The sequence below is a fragment of the Pezoporus flaviventris genome, unplaced genomic scaffold, assembly GCF_033815535.1.
Source record: "Pezoporus flaviventris isolate CSIRO_AGI_PZ_B2104156 unplaced genomic scaffold, CSIRO_AGI_Pfla_v1 ptg000083l, whole genome shotgun sequence".
In the NCBI taxonomy this organism is placed as follows: Eukaryota; Metazoa; Chordata; class Aves; order Psittaciformes; family Psittacidae; genus Pezoporus; species Pezoporus flaviventris.
The window spans coordinates 11,974,444-12,001,754 of record NW_026892631.1 but is presented as its reverse complement, the minus strand read 5'-3'; the positions used below and the strand labels follow the sequence as shown (position 1 = coordinate 12,001,754).

Sequence of the window (27,311 nt, the reverse complement as noted above, 5' to 3'; positions counted from 1 at the left end):
TCCCACAGTTACCTGTGCAGTTGTGTTCTCACAGAAGAAGAAAACTCACAAAATTTATCAATGGTGAAGGAAGCCACCAGAGATTACCAGGTATGTTTATCAAGAGTTGGTGCAGTAACTTGATTTCCAGTTGAGGTAAGCTCTTGATTACAAAGCAACACATTATAGCAGCATTTTACCCCTATGGGCCCTATGAGCTAAAGAGAAGGTAATTTGATGGGAATACCACCCAAAATACCATATGACCAAAACCAGGAGCAAAGCTCTTCAGAAGGGCTCTGTTTCCTAGTACAGATGGATAGGTGGGAGTTTGGTTACCAAAATCCCGTTCCCGACAGTATTGTTGCAGTGTTGTGTTCCAGCCTTCTCAGCCACTTTGCAAGCCACATTTGCCAACGTCCGTGGCTATTTCAGTTAACAAGTAAAACCTCCTTTTAATTCATGGGCTTTCAGAAAACAAACCAAACCCACAGTTATGATGCAGAGAGGTCGATGGATTATCGGTGATGGTTTTTTGTTTCTTGTAGCTTGGAATTCGGAGACTGTTGGAGTCCGGCAGATATGACACTCATGAAAATTTCACAGTGGTCATCCAGCCTTTCCTCCAAAATCCCAAGATTTCTCTTGGTCAGGTACAGTCTAAGGAGACTTCTGCATGCAAAGGACTAAGTGTGCATGTCTAACCTATAGAGAATACTTTCATCTTGTTCTGTGCTTTTCTTACTAAAACTGGTTGCTTTCTGGTATAGTACATCAGATTTCTTCATATACTCAGCAGCTCTTGGTTTTACATATTATGCAGTATATGTAATATGAATTACTGTTTGGGAAAAGGAATCAAAACCTGAACGAAGAGGTTGGTTCTCAAGGGTACAGAAATATTTTTCTTTCTGAACATACAACACGATTAATAAAAGCCAGAGGTACAAAGTTACAGTTTAAAAGCAGCACTGCTGCACTGCTCACTGGAGACATCTTTATGTCCCATAACTCATTATTCTGTGTCCAACAGAAAAAGAAGTTTACATATGATCTAGTGGATATAGCAGTTTTATGTAGTGAGCCCTTTTTCCTGTTACTGGCAGTTATGTTTCAGTTCCTTGAGTTGTAAGCCTCATAAAGGATGAAAATGACCCAAACCTTCTCTGAAACTGAAACTCCACTTGCAAATTTTCACATGCCTCTGCACTTCCTCATCTCACCTGGAGCTAAGAGTAGACAGGGCAAAATATTGAGCTGGGATTGCTCTGTAATAACTGAACTGAACTGATCCTGAACCTGCCAGCAACAGCCAGGGACAAGCTTGAAGAGTTCAGATGCTGCTACAGACAAATTTGGAAAACCGGTGGAAACCTTCACAAGAAAACCAGACAGGGATTTGGTTTTTTTTGTGTTTTGGTGAAGCTGGTTCCTGTGAAGTCATCCCAAGTTGGTTTGGTACCGAGATAGAGAACACAGAAATGAAAACAGAAGCAGCAGCAAAATATTTCTGAACATTTTATAGTCTCACAAGACTTAGTTCAGATTTTAATGAAGTTCAGGATGCTGTTTTCTATTCTTCTTGTCTCATTCAGATGTTCCTGAACTGAAAACTCTACCCCTAAACATGCCAAAAGATATAGATGCAAATTTTGGTACTAATCTTCGAATAAGGCTAGCCTAAACACACTGAATCACAACCTGCTCAAGTTTTGAGGAAGAGCTACTCTGACCAAACGAAATCTTGTTTCAGTCATCTGTGACCTAAACTCCTCATCTCAGTACTCACACAAAAGCCAAGATACTTAAATGTCCAAACTCCATTTCCTTCAGATGCTCCAGTATCTATCTCAGAGTAAAGCTTTCCTCAGAAAGGAGGCTAAACATGAAATTGAAAATGATGGGTTTTCTATTTCTGGGTGGATCTGCTCTTGGAGGCACATGAGCATCTCTAGTTAAGTGTTTCTGGCAGCTCATGGACCTGCTGACATACACTGTGTATCACCAGGTAATCACGAGACAATTCTGTATTGGATCAGCAAGAAAAAGCAGCATGAACCTCTCATTACTGGCTCCAATTTGGCCTCAGCAACCCCAAGTTGGAGCGGTGTGGATTCTTCTGCACTCAGGTGTCCTTTATGCTTTCATTTGTAGGATGGGCATCCAGATCTCTCCTACTTTGCACCTGACTGCTTCCATCCAAGCCAGAAAGGCCATGCTCAGCTTGCCAAGGCTCTTTGGAATGCACTGGTAAGGTGACAGGCTCTGCATATAATGTGGTCTTTACCTAGACCTTACTACCATTGAACTAATCTCTGTAATAAACATTGCAATGACAGCCTGCATACTGCTGGACCTTTGTGTTTGTTTCTTAACTCATCACATACCCTCCATATTTAGTGCTGCTCTCAGCCTAGAACCTCTTGCTTCTGAAAGTGTGTGGGGAGGAGAGGGGTGCTGTAGGTGAGTGATCACAGCTGAGCAACTTCAAGTGTACTTCACCCATTGTCATGGAAGGCAGGGTAGCATTCAGTAAGGATGATGTTTCTATGGGCTGCTCTGGGAAACCACCAAATAAAGAATTGTAACTGCATGTGTCAATTTAAAATGGATTACTTAGAAGTTTGTTTTAAATCCATGCGTTGTGAATGTCTCATTAGGAATTAAAGTGGCTTTAATTCAGTTTAGCTTTACTACCTTTGGAAGTGAGTAAAACTTAATGAAAATGAGTCGTTAAAGACTGCTTAAGCAAACCCATTTTAGCGTTGCGTTGCAGTGCAGTGCAATATGCAGTTGGAGGCATCTTGGATCCTGGATGGTAACTTTTATATACTTTGGGGTAATGTCTTAACAGCTGACATGATTGCTTGCAATCATCCCACAGTACCTCTGATTAAATTTGGTTCAATCTTCTATGCATAAACAGCCTTTTGTTGGAGATGCCATCATGCAGCTTAGTGATAAAAACTGAGGGACTCTTAGCCTCTTGTCTTTTATGCAAGAGAAAAGAGTTTATGACCTTGCCTGCTGGCGAAATTCCAAGGTACTTCATGTGCCTGCCAAAATCCTCCAGGAGTTTAAACTGATCCAGTGTAGCTTTCCACTTCCCATTTTAAGCTTCTTTCAAGAGTTGTTCTGTTGTTATGCAGTTGCCATGTTCTTTTTGAGAAGCAGACGCATTTCAGCCTTGGGTAAATCAAGGTCTGTAAATACAGGCAGTTTTATATAAATTTGAGAGCTATTCTGAGGTTCTTTTAAATTAGACTTGTTACACAAATGTAAGATGGGCCAACACGGTTACAAAATGGGGTTTTTGTTGTCTTCCTTTCTAGTTACAACCTGTAGACCAGAAAGCTGACTCGTTTGATTTCATGGCTGACATTGTCCTTGACTGTCCAACTCAGGTAAATATACCCATGCTGTGGAAGCTGGGCATCAAGAGGCTCTGTGTGCTTGTAGTGCTGCAGAGAGCAGGGGTTTGGGATGTCTGGAACAAGTTTACTGGAAACTTTGGTTCTCTGCTTACCTGTGAGTGAGCAGGTGCTCTCATATACCTGCTCTGGTGTCCCTCAGCCTTTTACTGTGCCATGAATACTAATTGACAGCACGCTGATTGGTATGGGTTTAGCTGTAGCAGAGGTTCTGTTTTGCTGTGAAGTACAGAGGCAGGTCAAACAGCAAATAACAGAATATGTTGCATTAACTTTCCCATCAGAATCAATGCCACTATCTGTTATCTCTTGAACTAGCGCCAGGTTGGTTTTCCTGGCCTGATCCATAACAGGGATACTTCAGACTCTTTGGAAGCTGCTTCTGCAGTTATAAAACAAGCTGCTGAACTTGCAGTACAGTTGCTAGGTATCAGCACGTGGAAATAACCACTGCAGTCAGCAATAATTGGCTCCCTCTCTTCAGCAGTTTCAACAAGGAGGCCAAGGGACTGAACAGATCAGAGAGCTGAGTTGTTATCTCAGGTCTGGAGACAGTCATTCAGGTCATAGAAGAGGATTTTGTCCATATCGCATTCATCCTCTCAAAAAAGGAAGATCTGAGAGTTATTAATTGGCATGTTTCAAACGTCCTCAGATTCACTTAAATTGATCTACCCAGTATTCATTCCAGGCAGCTTAAATTAACTTAGCAACTTCTTCAGTGCCAAATAATGTGGTTTTTCTCCTTCTTTCCCTTCATCTACTCCTATTCAGAAGTAGGCACAGAAAAGTTTAGTAGCCCTTGCAAAGAATACGTGGCCGTTGTTTTCAGAAATGGTAAGCCCACAGTGCTTTGAGAAAGTCACTGATGGAAGTGCCAGTAGCTTTTCCTGCACAGAAAGCTCTGTGGCACTGATACAAAGGAACAAATAAACTGTTTCCAGGGGATTTCACCGCCTGTGTTACTGAAGGGAGTAGTGAATTACTTCCGATTCTGACACCCACAAATTCCATTTATTGCTCCCACAGTTTCTCACTGCAGGTTTAAAATTCTATCTGCTTTAAGCAGTCATGGCCATCAAAATGTCAGGTGTGCCAGACTGCAAGGGCCCAACAAGCCAAGGAAAATAATTTGTATTGAGGCAACTTAAAGTAGGGTAAAACCCTGCAAATAAAAGAATAGTGAGTCTTCTAATGAAATACGTTAGTGCTTTGTAAGGCCTCCTCATGCAGCCACTGGAATGGCTCTTAATTGAGACATCCCAGTGAAATTTTTTAGCCTATACAATGTGCATGTCTTCCTGAATGCGTGTTGCATTAGTAGGGAACAAAAATAACCATGCAATTCATGCAGTCTCTCTCAGAGAGGAGTGATCCTTTCAGTAATCAATCTTTTCATCTCCCCTCTGCTGTCAGGTTTCTCTAGACTTTACATTGGTATCTTTTAAAAGGATTAAATATCTAACAAAATCTAAGTAATTTGTGAAAGGTTAGGAGAGGACGACGTTAAACTGCAATCAGGACCTGGTATATGTCATTTTTGCCATAAGGTGCTGAACATAAATCTTACTTCTGAATTTTAAGAAAGCAACATGGTTTCAAAATCCAGATTTCCATTTTGCAGCTTATGTATTTACTTTCTTAGTGATGCCTGATATCACTTGCTGTGGTCTGTGCCATGTGCTTACTGCCTAATTTCTCTTATGTATTCCTCTTTCTCCAGGACAAACCATTCCTGGCAACATACAAGAATAGCAACTACACATACCTACCTATGGAGCCCACTGGTGAGCCAATAGAGGTAATTGTTGCATCTTTTGCTGCGTTTTCTGTGACGTATGCAAAGCTGTATCTGGTGACTGTTCACACATCAGCCCGAATGTATAGATGAGATAAACTATTACCAGTTTTTAGAAAGAGAAGTCTATCTTGCACTGCATTTTTTTTCTCTGTAAACAAATGTTAAACTCTCCCTAAAAGCCAAACAAAAAGAATTGTATTAATAGGTGCAATTGTATCAAAACTGTGCTCAACAGTAGGGTACCCGGGATGCATCATTAATTCAGATAGCAAGCTCCTCACAGTTGTGAATGTTGTGAATGCTCCATCCCTGGCAGTGTTCAAGACCAGGTTGGACAAAGCCTTGGGTGACATGGTTTAGAGTGAGGTGTCCCTGCCCATGGCAGGGGGGTTGGAACTGGATGATCTTAAGGTCCTTTCCAACCCTAACTGTTCTATGATTCTATAACAGTAGCAACAAGATAACGTATAGCCCTGAGCCCCCATATGCTCTGAGGAAGGTTTCCATATTCTCTTACTGAGCCCCTGTACTTCCATGCACTAAGGTAAGCTTAACCTGCAGAGGGCAGTCACCTTTACATATTGGATATGTGGTTAGATACAAAGGTGATAGGAATCCATTTTCAAAGAGATTCATTTTCCACAATGACTGAGCAACTACCACAGGGTTCATTAAAGAAACTGCTGAAACAAACTTTGTGTAGGATGTGAAGAAATGGGGCAGTTAATTGATCTTGACAAGTGGCTGCAGGCATGCAGACTAAGTGTGGTTGGAGATGACAGTCAAAATGGGCTGGTCTAGTTCAATATACTGGGGGTCCTCCTGCTTAGCTAAATGATGAAAATCTTTATGTGCCTTGAGGGTTACAGAGAGCAACAGCTGGTTTTGCTTCAGCAAACATAGTTTGCAATACTGAAATGGGATTTTTATCTGTAAAGCCAGAGTTATACTTTTAATGGGTTATCTTGTACTTCCACTGAATCTCATCAGCAATAGCTTTTAAAGTGATAGGGCAAAGTAAAGAAACAGTAGAGAGAGTAAAGGAACAGTTCTGTCTTTGATCTGAAAATAACTCCAGCTGTCCTTTCTACCCTCTGCAACCAGCCTTTAGCTAGATGGCTGATAGTAGAGCCATCTTCTTTTATGAGAAAAGATGAATTTGTCTTGATGATTTTAACACTAAGTCTGCTTTCTAAAGAACACTGCTCCACGTAGTTTTTCTCTGAATGGTAGGATAGTGCAATTGCAGAATAATTGGGGTTGGAAGAGACCTCAGGATAACGTTCGTCCAACCTCCTGCTCCAAGCAGGGCCTGCTTTTGCATCAGCCTAAGCAGCTCTTTGCTCTTGCAGGCACTTCCCATTACAGCAATAACAATATTGTTGCTCGCTACCAATAAGCGTGGGTGGAACATTCATCAGCTGTCTCTGCTGGTGAACCAAGATGTTCTGCAATGTGTGGTTCACTCAGTTTCCTCAACTGGTGGAATAAACATAATAGCTCTGATATCACCAACAAGTATAACATAGAATGGTTTAGATTGGAAGAGACCTTAAAGATCATATAGTTCCAACTCCCCTGGCATGGCAAAGTGCAATTATTTAGAGGCTAATAGCTTCTTTTGAGATGGAAAACCTGGAGACCCCACTTTCTAAGTCATGCGCAAAATCTCCAGGCTGTAGAAGAGAGGGGAAAAAGTAATCCTTCTTATGAAATTTACCACAAGCAGTATTTCTCAACTAAATATTTCATCTTTGGAAGGGTTTTATGCTTTGGTTAGAAAATTTCATCCAAAGTAATTAACGTTTTGACAGTATTCAACAAAGAGGAGGAAAGGACTGTTGAGCTATATAGGTACCAAACTTGGATCTGTGTCTTAATTTGTTTTTGCCCTTTGCTGTACAGTTAAACCATATAAGAATTCCATATCATCATGGTGAACCAATTTTGTAACTTGCCATTGCAGAACTGGGGCAGTGACCTGTCGTGTTCTGAACAGGCTTCATCCAGTCGTGTCCCAGCATCAGGTGAGAAAGAACTTGTAAGCTAAAATCACAAATAAGAAAGATTCTACTTTTTGTTCTTGAAACCTCTCCTAGATGGGAAGCAAACAGCAAAAGCTGATACATTTAGCAGCAGAGAAAGTCTGTCTTGCCATACACAGTAAATTCTGCATCACAGCAGATGTGCCCTCTGTGGATAAATACAATCACATTTATCGTTGTCATGGTTTAACCCAGCCAGCAATTAAGCACCACAGAGCCACTCACTCACTTCCCCGCAGTGGGATGGGGAGAGAATCAAAAGCGTAAAAGTGACAAAATTTGTGGGTTGAGTTATAGACGGTTGCAAAAGCCACACACACAAAAGCAAAGCAGCCCAGCCTCCTCGCTGCTGGGGTGGTGCGAGACGAAGAGGCCTTGACTCAGTGTAAGCACTGCTCAGCAGTGACAAAAGCATCCCTGTGTTATCAGCACTGTTTCCAGCACAGATCCAAAACATGGCCCCATACCAGCTACTACGAACACAATTAACTCTACCCCAGCCAAAACCAGCAGAGTCATATATATATATATATATCATATACAGCAACACAGCAGGTTAATATTGCCTAGGTAGGTTAGTGGCTCAGTAAGTTTGACCAATCTGATCTATGACCCAAACCTGAAAACCGATTGAAAGAGATTGAATGTATGTACCCCATAATGTATCTGATCTGTTTTCATTTTTTTCCGAAGATCTTTTAAGTTCCATTGATTTCTGGGTTAGTTGAGTAAACTGTTGCAAGCAAAGGCGAGAAGTTATGCCTCTTGCTTAGCTGACACAGAATCTGAGGTTTGTTTTCCCTGGAAAACTGTAAAAATGTGTTTGGATTGGAACAAGACACTTTCAACTTTGTTCTGTTAAACTGTGTTTTGTCTCAATTGTCAATAATCCTGCTTTTTTTCTCCTACTTTTTAGCACATGAGCTACAACCTGCTGATATCAAAGTCATAGGAGCACTGGGAGATTCCCTGACTGTGAGTACTGCTGTATTCCCATATTTAGAATGAGAAGAGCAATTGTCAGATTTCTGCCTAGATATGATCATGGCAGGCATCACCAGATAGAAATCAAATTGCTTTAGCTTGGCAAAGCAAAATCCCTCTGCCTGTGTCCCTTTGCAAAGGAATAACCTGAAGGGATATGAGTGACACCAGCAATTGTGTAATCCAGTAATAAATAATTCAGGCTAGAACTGAAATGGGATCACATTCTCTATCCCACGCAGTTTATTCAAGTGTTTCTGAAAGGGGAACTGTCTGCCTTATAGGAACAGCCTTTTCTGACATTAAACCAAGAGCAAGCAATTGACACTTTTCATTAACTGAGAGATCTTGATGAAAATTCCAGTGGAAATAACTGATTGCAGAATAAAGTGTTTCACACTCGAGATGATTCTGATATGTCTGTATCTCAGACTTCTGCTTTCAGATACTGCTTCCTGGCTTAGGCATCTTCCAGTTAAAACTCTGCTACGTACCAAGAAATTCAAACTGAAAAGGGTAGGCACAGCAAAGAGAAACCCCAGGAAAGAATAGCAGGGAATACTGCAGACCTGCGTCAAAGTTTTCTGAGGGAAAGTTCCAGAATTACACAGCACTACAGAATTGTTCTGGCATGGGATGAAAGCAAACATTCCTGTCAACAGTTCCCATGAATTTTAACTCCTGAGCTAAACCAGTGCTCATTCTAGCAGCTTCAGCTCCTGTAGAGTTCAGAGGGAGTCGGAGGTACTGAAGCCCTTAAATGATCAGGCTTATCTGCAGGCCTGTGTGCACGTCTTCATCTCCTCACTAGCTCCGAAACTGATTTTGCTTGACCTCATGTAATCCCGGCTTTCCTCCCCGCTGTTGAGCTTTGAGCTTTCCTTAGAAGACCTTAGTAATGACCCTGCAAGTCTCCCTCCTACCCATTGCCATGACTCTCAGAGTTAATTGCTTGATTTCCTCCCCCACATTTAGTGCTATGGATGTGCTCTAGCGCACATCTCTTCTTTTTTACATTTTAATTCTTTTAGTACACGAAATGTCTCAGAGACCCCTACTCATAAGGGCCAGGCTAAGGCTTGAGCTCCCTGTCTCAAGAGCTGGGCAAGCCAGTTTTTCATACTGCTGTTATTCATCCAGTTCCTATTAGTTTCTGTTGCCACAGCAAAGCGTAATTGGGCTTTTTGGGAAGGGATTTATTGAGGGGAGGAGCAGGGCAGAAAACATGGCAGACTATTTCCCTCATGTGTGTACACATACACGTACCCCTCAAGTACAAAGTGCCATACAGCCAGCAGCAGTGCACACTTTGTACTGCCTAACCATCCCTGGCGCAGCTGACTGCCCCAGCTAAGATCTGTCGTGGACCACTAAGACATTGATTTTTCCTCCTGGTATTTCCCAGAAGAGCCCTGAATGCAGTCGGTGTTCATGGCTGAATTGACACCACGGCTTTTTGAAGGCTAGAAAATGAAGTGAAACCACGAAGAAACTATAAAGCTGCAGAAGCACGATTGCTGTCCTGAATGTGAGTGAGGGTGTTGACCTTGCTAGAGGTCTGTCCTAGTCCTGTCAGCTGCTCGAATTCCTCACAGCTTTGTTCCGATGACTTATTTGTTTTCGAAAGATTAAAGTTCACACTGCAGGAAAGCTGCTCTCGGGCCAGATGCGCTTGGAGATTAATGAAATGTTCAGGAATTTAGTCATGTCACTGGCTGGAATGCATCTGTCTGACTTCCTAGCACCAATGCACAGTGAAAGCAATAGCTATGCCAACATGCTTATCTGTATTGGCAAAACCGACCCTGCTACACCTCGTCGAGTTTGTGTGTTGGATGGGCAGATGGGGTCTGGCAGAGGAAAAGTAGATTTTGCACCAAAGATTTGTTTTCTTGCCAGATTAAAAAGCAGCTCCTCTGCTGATTTATTTACAGCTGAAACTAGCTGGGAATTTTTAATCAGTGTTTGGGTTGGGTTTTTTTCCCCTGGTTTATTAACTTTCTCAAAATCAGCTTTCTTCAGGAAATGCCAGGATGGAGCCTTTTCCATCAGAAAAATCCAAACAAATACAAAGCTGTTGGTTTCAATCTGGGTCCCACTGGATCACTAAAACAATATTACAGTAGTAGTTCTAAAGCTCATGTCCTTGACCTTACGGTCTGATGCATTCTGTCTGGATGTTCCATGGTCTGCTGTTTAGATGAGCTGCTTTTGGAAATGTGAAGGCCTTGAATTTGAAGCACAGAACACGCAGGGCAATGAGAAGCCCTTGAATCTGAATCACACAGCATGCAGGTCCGCTCAGAGGCCAGCGTGTGCTGCTGAATAAGGGCATGGATCGTTTATGCTAAAACTGGGATATTGCAAAAGGTTGGCTGGATGCAGAGTAAAGTGACCAAAATGCTTCTGCACTTTGAAATCACGATGTCTGTCTTACCTAATCTTGTAGCAATTTTTTCTCCTAGTATTTTATACATTATTCTTTCCATCCTTTCCAGACTGCAAAAGGAGCCAAAGCATCTGACCCACAAGCAGACTGGAGGGGACTTTCCTGGAGGTGAAAATGCTCAGTCTTCCATTTTGCTTTTTCATCCACAGGCACAGTTAAAAGTGTGGGTCACCTGGCTGTGTAGTTACATACTTAAGCAAGTAAATGAAGGAGTAAGATGTTGAGAGCAAGTATTGCTTGGTAGGCACTGGAGGAGTCAGGATTGGAAGAAAAAGGCAGTGATTCTTGTTGTGGTTTTTTGTTTGTTTTTGTTTTCTGTGGGGATTTTGTTGCTTTTTTTAACCAGACCTGATTGCTAGAAGCATGGCCTGGTGTGTCTGATGGTACTGGATTATTAGGTACTTTCAGGAGGGGCTGCCAGAAGTGGTATAAGAATGTATTGGCTCTGCACACAGCAAGCTTTGGGTGATAGAGGCAGGGGTTCTTATAATCAGCATTGTAGAAACTGCAGATAGATGGTTAGTGAGTGTTTAATGCAGTCTCTCTTCTGTGCATAACTGCACACGAGCTTAGCTTCAGCAAGGTCACACGGACCAACCTTGGTGAGGGAATACGCCTTTCAGTGATGGGCATCCCAGCACGTCCTTACAAAAAAATCAGTTCTCTCAGTTTGCTCTATTCCCAGTCTGGAAGTTTCTCTCTTAGCTGCTTCCCTGCTTGATGTAATGTGAAATTTCCTTTCAGTACTTTCCCTGAATTCTTGTGGTTTATCTCCTTAGTCCTCTTTGAAGTTAGTCTTTTTTTTTTTTTCCCTTTCTGGGCTGCTAGAGCAACATATGGTGGCAATAAGGCAGATGGTTGCAGGATTAATCCTACTTGGTGATTTTGTTCTTTCCCTTTGTAGCATTGGAGGTGATGGCACCCTGGAGACACAGACTACTTTACCCAGTGAGTATCCCGGAATATCAATGTGAGAAAAGCAAAAGGCAAGTATTACTCTGAAAGTACTCTAAGTGGATGCTAGGAAACATCTGGAAATGGTCATGCTTTCCTTGCAAACAGTGGGGAATGCCCATCTATTGTGGATTTGAGCAGTTCGTGTGAGTCACAGCTGAAACCCAGACTGACCTGACTTGTTGTAAAGTAGCTGTAGATTCAGCCCCTCCACGTCACAGGATCTCCATGTGATTGTATCATCCTTTTGACTGAAATAATTAGGATTAAATGTGCTGAAAGTGATTGAAGTCCAGGCCTGCTCCTCCTTTGTTTCATTTTTCTGCTTTTCAGTGACTGAGTGAAAAGGATGTGGGCAAATGAAGGGTTATGAAACAACTAGTGGTCCATCTAGCTAGGGTTGTTGACAAGGCTGTGGTTCCTCATGATGGTTTCAAGTTGCTACATTGCACTGAAAAAAAAAACCCTAAAAATCCTATACATTTCTTGTCTTATGTTCTGTGTAATCGGTCCTGTAGTTGCCATAGAAACTATTAAGGGGTCAATGTGACTGTAAATTGGAAGGGACTTGGTTCACAGTGGTTCATCTATTTTCATGCGATCCAAGCTGTGGAGCAGTCTGACGATACCTGACATTGCTAGTAATAAAATCCGATATGCTTTGTCTTGTACCACGCACATTGCTGTGCTTAAAGAGAAATAGAAGGTACGTTTTGCTTATGCAGTATGAATGAAACTCTCTGAAGAGGTTTCAGACAGCACTACAGACATGGTAACAATAACATCCCGCTTCCCTGCTGAGGGTTTTGGTGAAATCTAGAAATGTGACTAAAATTTACTTCTCTGCAATAAATAGAATTATCTTGATGGGTGTCTGGATGAGTGGAGTTAGAGGACTGTATTCAGAGCATCTGCTCCTGGTACATGAAGGGAAGCAACCACGATTACTGGCACTCAAATTCAATACCCATGAGTTGCATGAGACGTGCATCTCCTGGGCTGCCAGGCCCTGACCCCTCAAGGCCACGGAGAGAAATAGTTGCAGTGTGAAGTTTGGAAGGTAGAGTCTCCAAAGCAGCTCTGTAAGGTCATAGTGAACAAGGGGGAAACCCAGGTCCGCATTCCTACCGCTCGGTTGCTTGTGCTTCTGAGGGAGGCAACGCTACCGGTTGTACTGCACATGGGTGAACTCTGTGTTTTTTCTTCTGAAGATATCCTGAAAAAATTCAACCCGGACCTCTTTGGCTTTTCCACTGGCAGCTCCATGGAAACAGCTGGATTCAACGTCGCACAGAGAGGTGCCACAGCACGGTAAGCACAGCCACAGCTGAGAGAGGGCAAAGTGGTGAGCACTGATGGGCACCCAGACTCTCTCTGAAGTGCAGGTTAAGGCTGGGTGAATACTGATTACCTGCTTGCACTGAGCATATCTCTGTGACCTGATGATTTTCACTGGGTTTTTTAAATTATTTCATAAAATTCAGTATTGGGGGGGATTTATTTTTATCTCTAAATTAGAGATGGAGAAGAAACTTACTTTATTTGACTTCTGCCCAGAATTTCTAAGCCAATGCCTTAGTTACACTTCTGATTCTACCAGTACCTTCTTCTCCCCAGCCTTCAGTACGCAGGTCCCTGATTCACTATCAGGCCACATCTGTAATGAGAAAAATAACCATGAGAATCTCTCATTTATTCCTTGATTTCTGGGAAATGTGCCTCAAGAGACCAAACAGAAACCCACTGCTTTCCTAAAGGCATTAAGAACTATCTGTGTTTGCAGTGCAAAGATATAGAACAGAATGAGCATCTGGAAATTAAGTCTCTTAAGAAAAACTCTACTATGGGATGTTAAGAACCAAAATGTGTAAGGGCTTGTATTGTGTGCACTGTGTTCGCTTTATGGATACTCATGGAATTTGTTTCCAAGACTTTCTATGGCACCTTTAACAGTCAGTAAATTCACTGCAAAAGAGTTTCGGGATAGGCTGTGTAGCTACTTAGTACTTCATGGGTGCCCTGAGCAAAGACTGAGGGCAATCAATATGGTTCTGGGAGTCCAAATACTATAACTGCATTTGTGTGGGTGCTGAAGGGAGGCAGGACTTATTAGCTCAAGCACAGACTTAGTCTAGTGTACCAGGAGCTCAGGTTTCCCGCTGGTGTCTCAGCATGGTTTGTGCTTCAGCCCATGGACATTGCATCCTGGCCAGAGCCGGACTGGGACTGGCAGTTCCACAGCGTAAGCAGTGTCTTCCAGTCGTAAGACAAGCTGTAGGAGTTTAAGGTCAGATCAGGATGGGTGGTTAGGTGCCCAGCTTCTGCGTAAGCATCAAACTCCCCCACCAGGTTTCAAAGAGAGTTATGCAAATAAACATCTCTGTGCATCTGGGCATTAGTGGTTTTCTCCAAACAAAACGCACTTAAGCCAACTCTGAGATGGGAAGAATTCATTCCAGTTGCCTGCCACTTGGCAGTCATCCTCGCTGAAGCCCTTTCAGATCAGATTATTCACTTGTGCAACTGCTGCTGATCTCTGTCCTCTGTTTGCTCATCCTTTCGAGGTACTTGCTTTCCTTGCACTGATTTCTGCTGATCCTAATATTCCCTGAAATGAGGAGTGGGAGGTCAGGAAGATGATGTGTGTTTAAAGCACACATCTAAAATGCTTCTGTCCTCTCTCTAGCAATATGTCAGCCCAAGCACGTGAATTGGTGGAGCTAATGAGAAGCAGCTCGGTAAGTGGAACTCGGGCCACCCCTCAGTGCTCTCATGGTCTCTGGGACGTGACTTTAATTGATGGGATGCTTGAGCAGTGATGGAACAAAAGTCAGTGTCCTTGTCTCTGGTGTGCTTTCCAAGATGAATGTGCCAGGGTTCAGCCTTTAGGAGATGATGATTTGCCTATAGAAATCCATGTAGGTAGGTGCAAACACACAAGGCAGAGAATAATGTAGGATGCAGTGCAGCCAGGAGGGTAGTGAGAAAAGGAGAAACCTGAAGGTTATGGGAAGATCACAGGACTGCTTTAGTTGAGCAGCACCATTCAAAATGGAAGACGTAAAGGCTGGGTGTAAAATTGCTGGAGTAGGCACCTGGTGACCAACATGAATAGCACCATTCACTCTTGGGTCTGGGAAATGGCAATTTTGGGAAGGGACAACTGAAGCCTTCCTAGGAGACCAGGCCCTCTGGCCCTGAACAGGCAAGTGACTGATCAGTGGCCAGAAACCTCAGGGTTGGGTGAATCCCTGTCACTCCACAATTAGTAGGGAGGGAATGTAGCACTGAGGGCCAGACTGCTGTGCCAGTTCCACTGCGGGCTACAGAGGGCACTAAAAGGATGATTCCCTTTCAGTTCAATGGCTGCTGCTGCAGTTTGGGGCGGGGGGGAAGGATATCTGGGAGAAAACCAAAGCCTCCTTGTTCCAAGTTTTGGCTGAATTTGAGCAGATGACTGTCTGGGTGTGAGCTGCTGGTGCAGGGAGAGCACCCTGTGAGGGAATGGGAAAGCCTGGTGCTCCTTGGCTCAGGCTGAATGGGAAAGGAAGGTATTGAATAAGCAGGATCTGTGGAAGCATGTGCCTCTCTGTGCCAGCACTCCGGATGGATGCTGCATGCTCACCCCACTGTCAGTTATTCCATGTTACTGATTCTTTGGCAGAGTGAAGGGAGCTGGCGTGGCTCTTCAATAAGATAATATGTGGCTCTAGAGCTTGGTTTTATCCACTGCTTTTTGTTTATCTTTAAAAAAGGAGGGGGGAGAAGTCCCTGCCACGCTTTGCCTCTTCATGAAAGGCTTTCAGAGCAAAGTGCTGGTTAAGGAGCAGAATTCAGATCTGTGGGTGATTCCCAGGCCCTCCCTCTGTTTGTGGGATCCTTTCGCAGATGTTTGTTATGTAAATGCACTACCCTAAAAATAGTTGCCTTTGATTCCTTTCTTTGTACTGAATGTTACAAAATGTTTTGATGCGATCCAGCTCTCAGCAGCGCCTATTGTTAGGTTGCGGTGACGTGGATGCTGCAGCTGCCCTTATATGAGCTCGGTGAAGTCACCAGCCTCCTGGACTCTTCTATTTTAATCCAGCTGTCTGCTCCCTGGGGCACCCCTCGCCCCTCCTGCCCGTAGGGGTGATACTTGCCCAGCTGGCAGGGATCCCCAGCAGCTCCGGTTCTGTAGCTCCATGAGTCACTCCAGCATCCACTCCCACAGTGCTCCATCTCCCCTGGCCATCCCTGTCCTGAAGCTAACATTCATTTAGGGACACTTGCTGCCACAGACATGTTTCCATGCTTGGCTACCCGGACAGATCTCATCTGCTGAAGGGAATTTCCTTACAAAAGCCGAGGTGAATTGCAGCTGGACTAGCAAACAGTTCGCATTTTCCCCCTGGAGAGATGCTTTCCTTTCACCAGCTGAATTCAGCGTCTCCTTTCTCTGTGCTGCCATGCTGTCTGTAGCTATTTGTGAATGTGCCCTCCGCATGCCTAAGCGATGGATGCTGCAATCTGTTTACTTTATGTGCCACTAGAAAATTAACTTCAAGGAAGACTGGAAGCTGATCACTGTCCTCGTTGGAGGCAACGACTTATGCCAGTACTGCCTGGACAAGGTTGGTATCTCTGAATTAGGCATGCTCATCCAGGCACTTGGCAAGTGACCAACCCTGGAAATACAACCTTTCTCTCTCTCTTAGTGAGCCAAAGTTCCTCTTTGTTTAAAAAGCACTTGGGAGTCCTGTTCCTTTCATCTGTATTGTATCAGAAACAAGTGCACAGCTTTTAATGCCGGAGCATTGCAGCTCTGGAGTCACATTGTTTAAAAACCAGCAGCCTGCCCCATACTGAACAAAGCACCAAGGACAAACTGGAGAGCTCTCCCAGCTTAACTGGACAAGCTGTGTGGTGTTTTAGGCATGTTGTTATGGGGACACAAGCGAGGTTTTATTCTGGAAAGTGTCTCCATGCAATAATCACTGGGGATGCCTGACTGTGGCTTCAGAATGACACCAGAAGAAACAACATCAGTGTATATTGAAGATGTCTTTTATCCAGCTGTCAGTGGTCATCCCCTCTGAAAAGGCCCCTGTGATGCAGACTGGGGGTCTGGACCACAGCTTGTTGAAATGACTGCTGCTGTTCTCTCAGGTTTCTCTTTTTTGCTGTTGTTTTTTAGAGGCTGCTGCCTGGAGCCTTTGCCCCCACAGCTCCACCTCTATAACTACAGTCACAAAGCAGTTTTGCCTGTGGGTTTTCTGGGGCCTCCATAGCAATTTCCCCAGACTGGCAGAGCAATAAAAAGGTATCACTGTTCATAAGGCAGACTAGGCTGGTCTGGATCCCATAAAAGACAATATCAAATCCAAAAGTGTGATTTATGTAGACATTCATCAGGCAAAGACTCTGCCAAGAATTGTTATATACCTTGGGATTTTCTAAGAGACTGTATTAGTGACATAGAAACACAAACACTGTATAACCTGGGTCGATGTGGCAATAAACCTCTTGATCTGAAAATATACCTGCCAACAAAGGTTTAAGGAAACAATGCATCAGTATATCTTCTCATGGGCTGCCTTGCAACTGGAGAATCCATGGGCTCCTTTGTTCAGGTGCAAAGCAGTTAAACTTCTTAGTTCCTCAAAGAAGACCAATCCTTATTTATTTATGTGTTTATTTTAATTACGCAGGAAGCCTTTTCAGTGCAAAATTATGTAAAGCACCTTCAGGACACTCTGGATATTTTCTACGAGGAGGTAAGCTTTGAAGATACCATAGCAAGCTCCGTTCCTGGTGAGCACACTGATGTTTTTCTCACCACTGATAGGCTGTCAGTGATTATGTTTCATACAAGGCCATATTCCAAACAGCTGGAGTCAGACTCAGCACTGCATTTCAACAACTGTGTTGGAAAATGTCCTGAGAAGGTGGTTGTACAAGCTGCTGGGATGTTTTTGGCTGACATCCACCATATGTCTTCCTCCTCCTATACATCGTCCTATGCACATGCCATTGGTTGCAGTTTGCTGACTCCCTGACCTATGGATGGCACTTCTTCCTCACTTTGTAGTGGTATCAAGTTCTGTGATTTGGTATGTCTGGTTCTTCTAATCCCTGCAGCTCCCAAGGGTCTTTGTCAACATGGTGGAGATACTAGAGGTTTCTGGACTGCGTCAGATTGCAGCAAGCTCTTCAACGTGTGCTTTGATAACAAAGTAAGTGAGCAAAACGGGTCTTTGCTTTAAAGGGTTATTTTCTTGGATCAATCTAAATTGCTTCTTCAGTAGGCATCCTCACTGAGCTTTCCAAGCTACTTGCACTGCAGCCTTTACCTGATACGCTAGTTCCCATCAACTTCCTATTACTTCTTCCAATACTTCAGCTAAAAGGCACATGCCTGTAGATAGCAGAGTTACCACTTTTCTCCCCAGCTCTAAGGCAGCATGTCACAGCACAAGTCACCGCAGAAGTGGTGTATTGCTGAACTTCAAAGCCTTTTTTGTTCAGCCTTTCACTGGTCAGCAGCGCAGGCTGACATTACTGATGCCTCTGCCTGTATTCAGTGCTGCATTACCTGTGATGCAGGCTGGGCTGCCTGCAGCAGAGTGCACAATCAGGAACTGCTTTTCACACCTAATGGAGGAGAGAAAAGAATCCTAACTCAAAGAAGGTTGGGGGACTTGTTTTAGACAGCAGCAGAGACTTTACAGGAGTCAGCATGGACATGAGAGGCTCTTTAGTCTAGCAGAGAAAGGTATAACAAAGACCAGTGGTTGGAAGCTGATGCCTAGTGAATCCAAATGAAGTAAGGCACAGATTTTTAATACTAGAAGTGATTAACTACTGGAACACATTAGAAGGGAAAATAATGGTTTGATGTTTTCATGTTCATTCCAAGCACATTCTAAGAGGATGCATTTCAGTGAAGCTCAAGTTATTGCCTCCCAATATGGGGGTAACAGAATAAAACACAGTGGTCTAAGGAGTCAGACTACATGAACAATTTGTCTTTTGTATCTTTAAACCCCCAGGTATATGCGGGGTATTTTTCCATTCTAACACGTGTGATTTCCTGCTGATGTGTGGCATACTGAACACTTCTGCGTTTGACTTACAAGTTGTGGATCCTGAAGTTCTTACCAGGTGTTCACTTTGAAAATGAAGTCAGTAGGGATTTTTGTATCTGGCCATTTCTAAGCCAGAGATCACATTCTTCTGCATGTGAGCTTTCAGCACCTATCCTGAGCGTTGTGAAAGACGCACATTGCTGAAGAGTTGCATAGGCTATTCCAGATTGGCTTTTAATTCTAGCATTTCTTTCGTTGAAGGAACTTTTGCCCATGTGTCTTAAACCCCGAGGAAAATTCTTCTGAGCTACAAGAAATTAAGAGAGTTAACAGAGATTTTCAGGTAATACCTCGATTCTGTAACTGGCCACCTTCACTTCTTTATATTGCTTCCCTTACTGCCCTTATTCTCATGCATATCCATCCTCAGCAGGACAGAGAGGGGCAACTGGGAAACAGCTTGGCTACAGTCTGCCCTACCCAGCTAAGGGCCTAGCAGCAGGGCAAGTCTTTCCACACTGCCTTATGATTTGACCCTGATTCCATTTCCAGCTGCTGTTTCAACAGCTGAAGAGGAGTTACCGATGATGGCTGTTGTGTTGATGTTTGTTTGTTTATTATGAATCCAGTGAGTAGCTCGCATGAATTAATGTCGCTGCAAGGGTGCCAAATCACCTTGCATCAGTTGTTTTGTGGTAACTTAGCAGAAGAAATGAACTAAACCAACCTGATATTCCTTTCATTTGCCATAAGCTGAAAGCGTGCACACAGACAGCTTACCATGGATCAGCTTGCTATCTAAGAGTAACTTATCATAGCCTCGGGCATAAGATTCACTGAAAATTAACAAAGGCTGTAAATAGCTACTGGAACATTAAGTTTTTCCATCATTATTCCTATGAATACAGGAATCACTGTATCAGATCACATTATGTTCTCCAGCCTTCCAGTCTGGCTCTGGCAGTGGATGCTGTCCAATGAATCTCAAAACAGTGCTCAAAAACCCATCTAGAAAAACACTTCTATAAACCTACTAGAAAGGACATTTCCATTTAACTAAGCAAGTTGTATTAGGAATGTTTTGAGATATGACCAAGAGCATCAGAGTTTATACCCATAAAGGGGCAAGTAATAATGGGATATTTTTATCATCTGTTTGAATGTCTGTAGCCATAGTTTTCCAAGTGGTAGGTAACTTTTCAATGCTTAAGTTTTGCTTTAAGTCAAGATCACCTTTCTGAAGAATCAAGTGTCCTTCGGCCTCAAGTTGGCCTTCTGACCCCATTTGTCACTTCTAAAAATTTTGGCCTAATTCCTTTTAATTCTTTGTAAATGTCAATCTCATTGTGACTGCAGCACTGATTTCTAGAAGCTATGAATGGCTTTCTTTTCGTTAAGCAATTTTACGTTTCAAATTATCCTAACTTTTGTGCATTTTCCTCGTGAAAATCTCTTCATGAACCAAGTTATTTTCTTAGCTGTTTCCTGGACTGCTTTCAAAGCTGGCTTTGCACTAACAATATATGGCTTCCTACATTGAAAGAATGCATGGTTTTGAGAGCCGATAAATATTAGAAGACCCTCATGTTTCAAATCATTAAACTCTGCACAGGCTGAAGCCTTGCAGCTGATCAACAGCGGTCGGTACGAAGAGCGTGAGGACTTTGCCATTGTCATGCAGCCGTTTTTCCGAAACACGTTGTTGCCCCTGGATGCCGTGAGTCCTCTTCTGATTGCCCATTATCCAAGCACAAGTATCTTGATTTCTCTGAGTCAGTAAGATTGATTCCACAAGGACTGTGTTCTCTTCACACAGTCTAGCGGCACAGGGTGGAACCTGCAGTAAGTGACAAAGGGGAAAACAGGAAAGACTGTGCTGCCTGTGAATCAAAAAGGCTTTAGGAAACATTTGTAGTGTCATACATTAAGCCTAAGCACCCTCTGGCTTCCTCTAACTGCATGTTGCTTCCCCCACTGGGGACTTGGTTGGCATTCACGTAACTTTTGTCTGATCTCGGTTATGGAATATGTTCAGGTTTCCTTCACACAGGGACCAGAACTTGCATGCCTGGTTCATCCCAGCCTGGAAACAGGAAGCAGCCTTTGAAGCCAAACAGTGATTCTCCTTTCCTCCATCCTTAGCATTACATACACGGTGTAGTTAGGGATACAAATATTCATCGTGAATCCTGGCCAAAGCCACCCAGTTCTGCATGACTATGATCCCTCTGTCATATCATTCCCACTTTGTTCTGGCAGCCTTCAAAGTTCAAAGAATGGTCACCATGCAGGCAGCAATAAGGCAAATTCTAAGACAGATATTTGCTACAGCTGGATAAAACCACATTTTTTTAATGTTGCCTGAAATCCAGCACAAATTTCAGCACCTGAAAGGTGGTAAATTTGAGTTATAGGAGTTTAGCAGGCAAGAGTAAGCAGTTTTCTGTCAGTTCTGTACAAGGTGGAGTGTGGATCAACAGCAGTGTCCGTGTAAGAGCTGTGACTCTTGGCTTAACAAGCAGTTTAGGTGTGTTAAGCAAGCTGCTGTGTGAAGCTGAGCAGGCTGCATTACGCAGAAGGTCTCAAGACGCAGTGATCAGCACAGCTAGGAGTACCTGCGTTTATTTGCAGTGCCAAAATATGATCATATTGTTTCTAGGAAGATACCAAAACTGTGAAGTGGGAATGCCAAGTACATTATGTCAGATCTCAAAGGTTGAAATGTGTTGAGAAACACGTTTTTGCTTTTATCACAGGACAGCAAGCCAGATATGAGTTTCTTTGCTGCAGACTGCCTTCATTTCAGTGGAAGAGGTTATGCTGAGATGGCTATAGCTCTCTGGAATAATATGGTAAGAGGTTACAACCTAGATCCCCATGTGTTGGTGGTAGCAATCCCTCCAAATGGTCATGAGAAAGGTGTCTGAAACAAAACAATAAGCAAGAAATAAAACTGAGATCCTAACAGGAGGGGGCTGTTCAACTCTGAGACCCTTCTTTCTCACTCTGCATTGCTCAGGAATACAATCCAAAGTGATCATGGTGCATAAAACAGTGTAAGCCTTAGCTCATTCAAAATGAGAAATCCTGAGATTTCTCATTGCATTTTACTCATTTCATTTTTCATTACATTAATGTAATGAAAAATCCTCTTCTGATTTGGTAAATAACTTGTATTAAAGCAATAAAACCCAGCCTAGTTAAGCATTCAGTCCTGTAGGCTTCCTGAAAACGTCTTTTGAATGAGCTTGCCCTTCTTGAGTGAATTCTGTTAGATTTATTAGAAATGTGATTGAATTTTTGCTACCATTCATACTGTGGACATGTTACACCACCCACTTTAGTATCTGAAGCAATTCTAGTAGAGTCACTGAAGCTAATGTGGGGCTGAAATCACACCTATGATGCCTCTGCTTGCAGTCACATCCCTTCTGTCATTTTGGGAGAAATGATAGCTTTTGAGTAATGCTAAGAATGTGCTAGACTTGATAACTCCAAGGTCACAGTTGCTTTCAGAACCAGAACTATGTTGGAAGGAAGACTATGCCGTTTTCATGCCACAGCAACACTTCCTCCTCTTGTCTCAAAAACACCAGTACCCAAATATACTGTGCTAGCAGAAATCCTGTATCGTGGTTTGTACAAGAAACAAGCATAAATGGAGGGGTATTTCTTTTCCATTTATGTTAAAGTTTGAGCAAGATAAGAAGCTTACGGGATGCTCTGAAATAAGCTTGAGTGCCAGGACTGGGCAATGCAGGGCAGAAATCTGTGCAGCTGCCAAACATAGCATATGTGCATTAGGCCCAGGGTTATAAAAAGCAGTAGATGTACAGTGCACGTACATGCTCTGAGTAATTGATTTGTGCGTGCACAGCAAATCTGCCTGGTTTCCATCAGGCTTCCCTGTCTGGGACTCCAGATGACAGCAGTCTGGTAGGCTTCACTGTGCTTCACAGCTCAAACAGGGCTAATGGTGGCCCAGAAACCCCAGGCAAATGGAGAAAACATTCAAATCAAGCATGGCTGCAGGTTTCAAGAGGAAAGAGAGACAATAGCTGGACATATGGTAGCCTTAAACTGGGTTTCTGTCGCCACGTGGCGTTCCTATTAGCCGTTACTCATTTCTGAACCACCATCAGTCCTTTTAATATGCCACTGGAGTTTTATTCTGTCCAGACTGTCACTCATTTCCTACGTGCGTAAGGTTATAGACACAAAGGTTTCTGCAGGGATCAGGTTCTTAGCGATGCTAACTATTTCCTTCCACACAGATATGTCAGTCTGTGTCAACTGAAGGTTTTAGTGTTTAAATCTAGTCCTTGTAACACATCCCTGCTTTTCACTCAGTCCATGTACGGCGAGGCTGTGCAAGCTTTTTACTGTAAGGCCGTATTGTTTCCCTGTTCCCTGAAAAGCTCAGCAGGCTGTAGGCTTATGGCCAAATGACATGGATTCTTGTCAGTACACATAAAGGGCCAGACTGTGCCTGGCCACTGCGTGGGTATGCAGGGATAGGGGTGGCTTAAGGAGCCTCTCCCTCACCGTAATGTTCTTTGCCCTTTTTGGTTTGTGCAAAGCAAAGCATGCTCCCGTTCTCTGAAGTCAGAAGATTCTGCAGTCTTAAGGAGCCCTCTCTGGCCCGGGAGAAGCGCACATGGACAGTGTATTCAGCTTGTTTGCCACATGCTGTTGATGAGCTGTGTGTTTCTTCCAGAAGCTGTCCTGTGAGCTTATGGACTTGGGGATGCTGTCACCTTCTAAGTTCAGAGGTTAAGCTCCCGAGGAACAGATTGTATAGAGATGAAACGGGCATTGCTGGCTACAGAATTTTGCTCCTTATCATCCTTCGTCGGGACTCTGTGCCAGACTCCTTACCAAGTGCCCTGGCACGGGAAGTATTACAATTATCTACAAATAACCAGTGGTACGGCAGACAGAATGCTGCAGGATGTGAGCCCCACATCTTACAAATAACCACATCAGAATCTGAGCTGTTCCCTCTAAGATGCATCAAAACTACCAAATTCAGTCTTCACAACGTTAGCTGCGGGTCAGGCCAAGTGATTAGGATTCCATACGAGTCCAGCGTGACCCCATGACAATCAGCAAAACCTGGCACTCTGTTTTGCTTGTCATCTTCTCTCCACTTGTTAGCTTTCTTCCCTTCCCTAGGCACGTTTTTCCATGGTTCATCACATTTTGAGGTGGTTCATCTCGCTCTTTTTATTTTTCAGTCTCTGCTTCATTTTTTTTCTTTCTTTTATTTTTATTTTTTTTAACTGAACTAGAAACTATTTCCAGTGTTTCCCTATGAGAATCCTATGAACTGTGATGGGCTTGTTGTAGTGTTGTTTCTCTCCAGTATACAGCTGACATTGCAGTCACTTGAGGACAGTAAATGCACATATGGACAACAGCAGAAGCAACAGCACTCCTCTGTGCTGTATTCCCAGAAGTGCTGGACGACAGCTCTGCGGTCCCTATGGGCCAGTCCTGAAGTCATTACTTCAGGCATGTCCATACGCAGTTGTAAGCTCTTAGTTAACATGACTGAGCAAGCCTCTACTTGTTAGCTTAGCTATGGTAACCAATGGTATGCGCATTCCTAGCCAACCACAAATGCTATGCTGTTAGCCTGGATATATTTTGTGTTCAGTTTGAAAGGGACTTAGGGTGAGCCTATGGTCAGCTACTGCAACTTAGCTGACAGTTGGTAATATAAAAGGCTTTATTTAGCTCATTCCTTGCAATCTCACGAACCTAACTGCAGCAAAAACCTCTAAGGGAGTTTCTTGTCTGAGTGAATACTGGAAAGGTTGGCACCATCTCACCCTGTCTCTGTAACTTCATCATTTCTGAAGTCACTTCCATCACCGTGACACCTAAGCATCTTTCTTTCTGTAATGTGCTAAGTAACGTGACTGACATCTGTCATGTGGGTTTGGTTTGGTTTTGTTTCCTTTGTGGTTTATACTGTCGTTTGAGATGTGTACATGGGAGAACTGGGTGTACAGTGAACCACTTTGTTTTACCAGAACATGTGGTATTCAGAGCTACTTTCTCAGTAGAAAGGGAGGAAAGGCTTCTCCTGACCCTTGCTTTCAAGAGCATTTTTCTGCAGAGAGGACATCAGCTTCTCAATGTCTTCAGTTCATGAGTGTTAAAACGTTTGGAAACTGTCCTGTGATGCCCCTCCCACCATGTTTCTGCATTGCTGCAAGCACCAGAATATTGGATAAAAAGTTGTAACCACCCAAGTCAGGAGAGTCTGAGCAGGCAAAAAAATCATCATTATTTTTATTATTGCTTTTTTCTTCTTCAGCTGGAGCCAGCTGCTGGAAAGCAGACTTACAACAACTTCACCTATGACAGATCAAAACTCAAGTGTCCAAGCCCAGTAAGTAAAGGCCAAGGTGTCTATTCTCTCCATTAATGACTTTGATTTTTCTCCTTTCTTATTGGTAAAGCTCTTTTAAAAGAGTATCTTTGTGAAGGCTTTATGTATAGCTAAAATATACTCCTGCTCTGTTACACACAGAAAACCTATGTAAGATTTAACAGAAAGAAAAAATTATCCTCGTTGCAGTAGAAAACTTATCTCATTTAAGCCAGTTTTCACGGATTTTTATGGCCATCTGTGGCAAACCAGTTTGGAAATGATGCCATCACTCCCATTTCTGAGCTGCTCCTTTTTCTGTTCTAGGAACCTTTAGGCAATAGGGCAGGAAAGAGTTTGACCTAGAGATAGACAAAAAGTAGAAAGAGCTGATAGTCTGTCTAAAGAGAGACAATTCCTCTCTGGGAAGGGGCAATTGCATAGTGTCTGGATGCTGGGGAGTGGTCTGTGGTCACTAAAACCTTTGCTCTCCCTTTGTAGGAGAAACCCTTTCTATCCACTCTGAGAAACAGTGGGTTCATAAGTGCAGACCTCAACTCGGGTAAGATGGAACCTTCAGTCCCCTACTGGGCTGTCATTGTGGCTGCAGCAGCTGGAGTCCTGGCAGGTTCTTTACTCATCTGGATAGTGCTGAGAAGAAGAGTAAAGAGGTACCAACATGGGACTGACACAGAAAAGAACACGAAAATGACGCCCCTGTAACACAAGTGGAGCAAACACCTTTCTCTGCTGAGGCTGCTCCCTGGTGTGGTGCAGAAAGCTATAGAATAAGAAAACCCCATTGGATATGAATGAAGCTTCTTGGTTAGCCAGGGATTTTGAGGCTCGGTAATCTTGACCAGAAATGTACTGTAAAGGTAGGCTCCGCACATCAGTCAAGCGGAGGGTGAAGTTCAAAGTGTTAAAGCTTTTTGTTCTGGGATGCAACTCTCCGTTTCATGAATATTACTCCGGATGTCAATTGCTTGAGCGAAGCAAGAAAACTTGCTCATGCATCTCGGCACCTTAATTGTGCATCTGCTCTTTATGCGTATAAAACTGTACATAGAATACTAGATACAAGTTCGTGATTGTGACCTGGTATTCCCCAGTAGCAAGGTGAGATGAAAAAGAAAAGTTGCCATTTCACATGTTAGATTCCGGTAGGTGCTAAGGTGATTCTACACGGGCAAGTACAATGCCATGGAAACATCTTTAAGATAACTTCTGAGCACCCTGGGCCATCTATGTGTATCCCTGGGTGGCACAGCTAGAATAACTGCGTTCTCTCCACTGCCTTGGACTCCAGGTTCTGCCCATCCGGGACTGGACATGGAGCTGGGCCATGCACATCACTTCTCCTCTGGGGCTGAGGAGCCCAGGGGCAGTCCTGTACCCTCCTGCCCACCACTGTGTGGCAGCTGGTTCCAGCATGACTCTTCCTGTGAAGAAGGAATTTCTCTGTAGCACGCAGTAAGGGGTCTAAGCACAAATGAGGTACCTGATTGGTAAATCAGCCTGGCTTAACCCTTCTCATAGGGCCCGTGGTGTGTTCAGGTCTCCCAGGCTCGACGATCCGTGGCTGTTCTCCAAAGAAGAATTTGCAAGGTTCCTTTAGAAATGCCAGTCAGGAGTTCAGAGATCTTTCCTGGGAATTATCCAGTTCTTGTTTTGTATTTGCAGGCCAATTCATGCAGTCTGCTAGCACAGAAGATACTTCCCAGGTTCCATGTGCTCATGTTTTCCAACACCTTTCTTATTTCCTCTGTCAAATACTTTGCATTTTGATTTTATTGAAGCCAAAGTGTGGTTTGTACTGGTGTAATTTCTCTGAGGTGTACTACGTTTCCACTCCAGAAATGTAAATGAGAAGAAAATTAAAATATTTTGGACAAGAAACTGGTCTGATGTTCCTAAATCCGCTCACAGAGAGCAGAGTAAGAATGCACACAGAAGGCATTCTCCTTTTTCCATTTCATCACTCTCATTGTCCTTGCTGAGATAAAAAGAGGTGGATAAAGTACAAGCTGTACTTACAAATCAGGTTTCAGGGCTGTAGCTCCACTCACCTCTCCTTTGATCTGCTCTCAAAGGCTGGGCTATTACAGACAGGACCTTTATTTGCCTAAATCTCATGCACAGATGCGTCTCTAGGAGCTCTACATGCAGCCCCAAATGGGGATATATTTGGAATGCAAAACAGAAGCACCTGCATCTTGCTT

General features: G+C 43.3%; 1 protein-coding gene across 1 annotated transcript in view; it reads left to right on the top strand.

The window, feature by feature from the left end:
- Positions 1–27,077, top strand: part of PLB1 (phospholipase B1) — a 74,699-nt gene extending 47,622 nt beyond the window's left edge. The window contains exons 38-56 of the mRNA XM_061475602.1: positions 9–90; positions 528–632; positions 2,134–2,229; positions 3,312–3,383; positions 5,134–5,211; positions 7,178–7,238; positions 8,173–8,231; positions 10,739–10,797; positions 11,594–11,637; positions 12,855–12,954; positions 14,330–14,381; positions 16,176–16,256; positions 17,334–17,399; positions 17,764–17,858; positions 18,972–19,053; positions 20,323–20,427; positions 21,467–21,562; positions 25,036–25,110; positions 25,591–27,077. Coding sequence (XP_061331586.1) covers positions 9–90; positions 528–632; positions 2,134–2,229; positions 3,312–3,383; positions 5,134–5,211; positions 7,178–7,238; positions 8,173–8,231; positions 10,739–10,797; positions 11,594–11,637; positions 12,855–12,954; positions 14,330–14,381; positions 16,176–16,256; positions 17,334–17,399; positions 17,764–17,858; positions 18,972–19,053; positions 20,323–20,427; positions 21,467–21,562; positions 25,036–25,110; positions 25,591–25,812 — 1,630 coding nt within the window. The 3' untranslated portion in view covers positions 25,813–27,077. The remainder of the gene's footprint in view (positions 1–8; positions 91–527; positions 633–2,133; positions 2,230–3,311; positions 3,384–5,133; positions 5,212–7,177; positions 7,239–8,172; positions 8,232–10,738; positions 10,798–11,593; positions 11,638–12,854; positions 12,955–14,329; positions 14,382–16,175; positions 16,257–17,333; positions 17,400–17,763; positions 17,859–18,971; positions 19,054–20,322; positions 20,428–21,466; positions 21,563–25,035; positions 25,111–25,590) is intronic.
- The last annotated feature ends 234 nt before the right edge of the window (positions 27,078–27,311 follow it).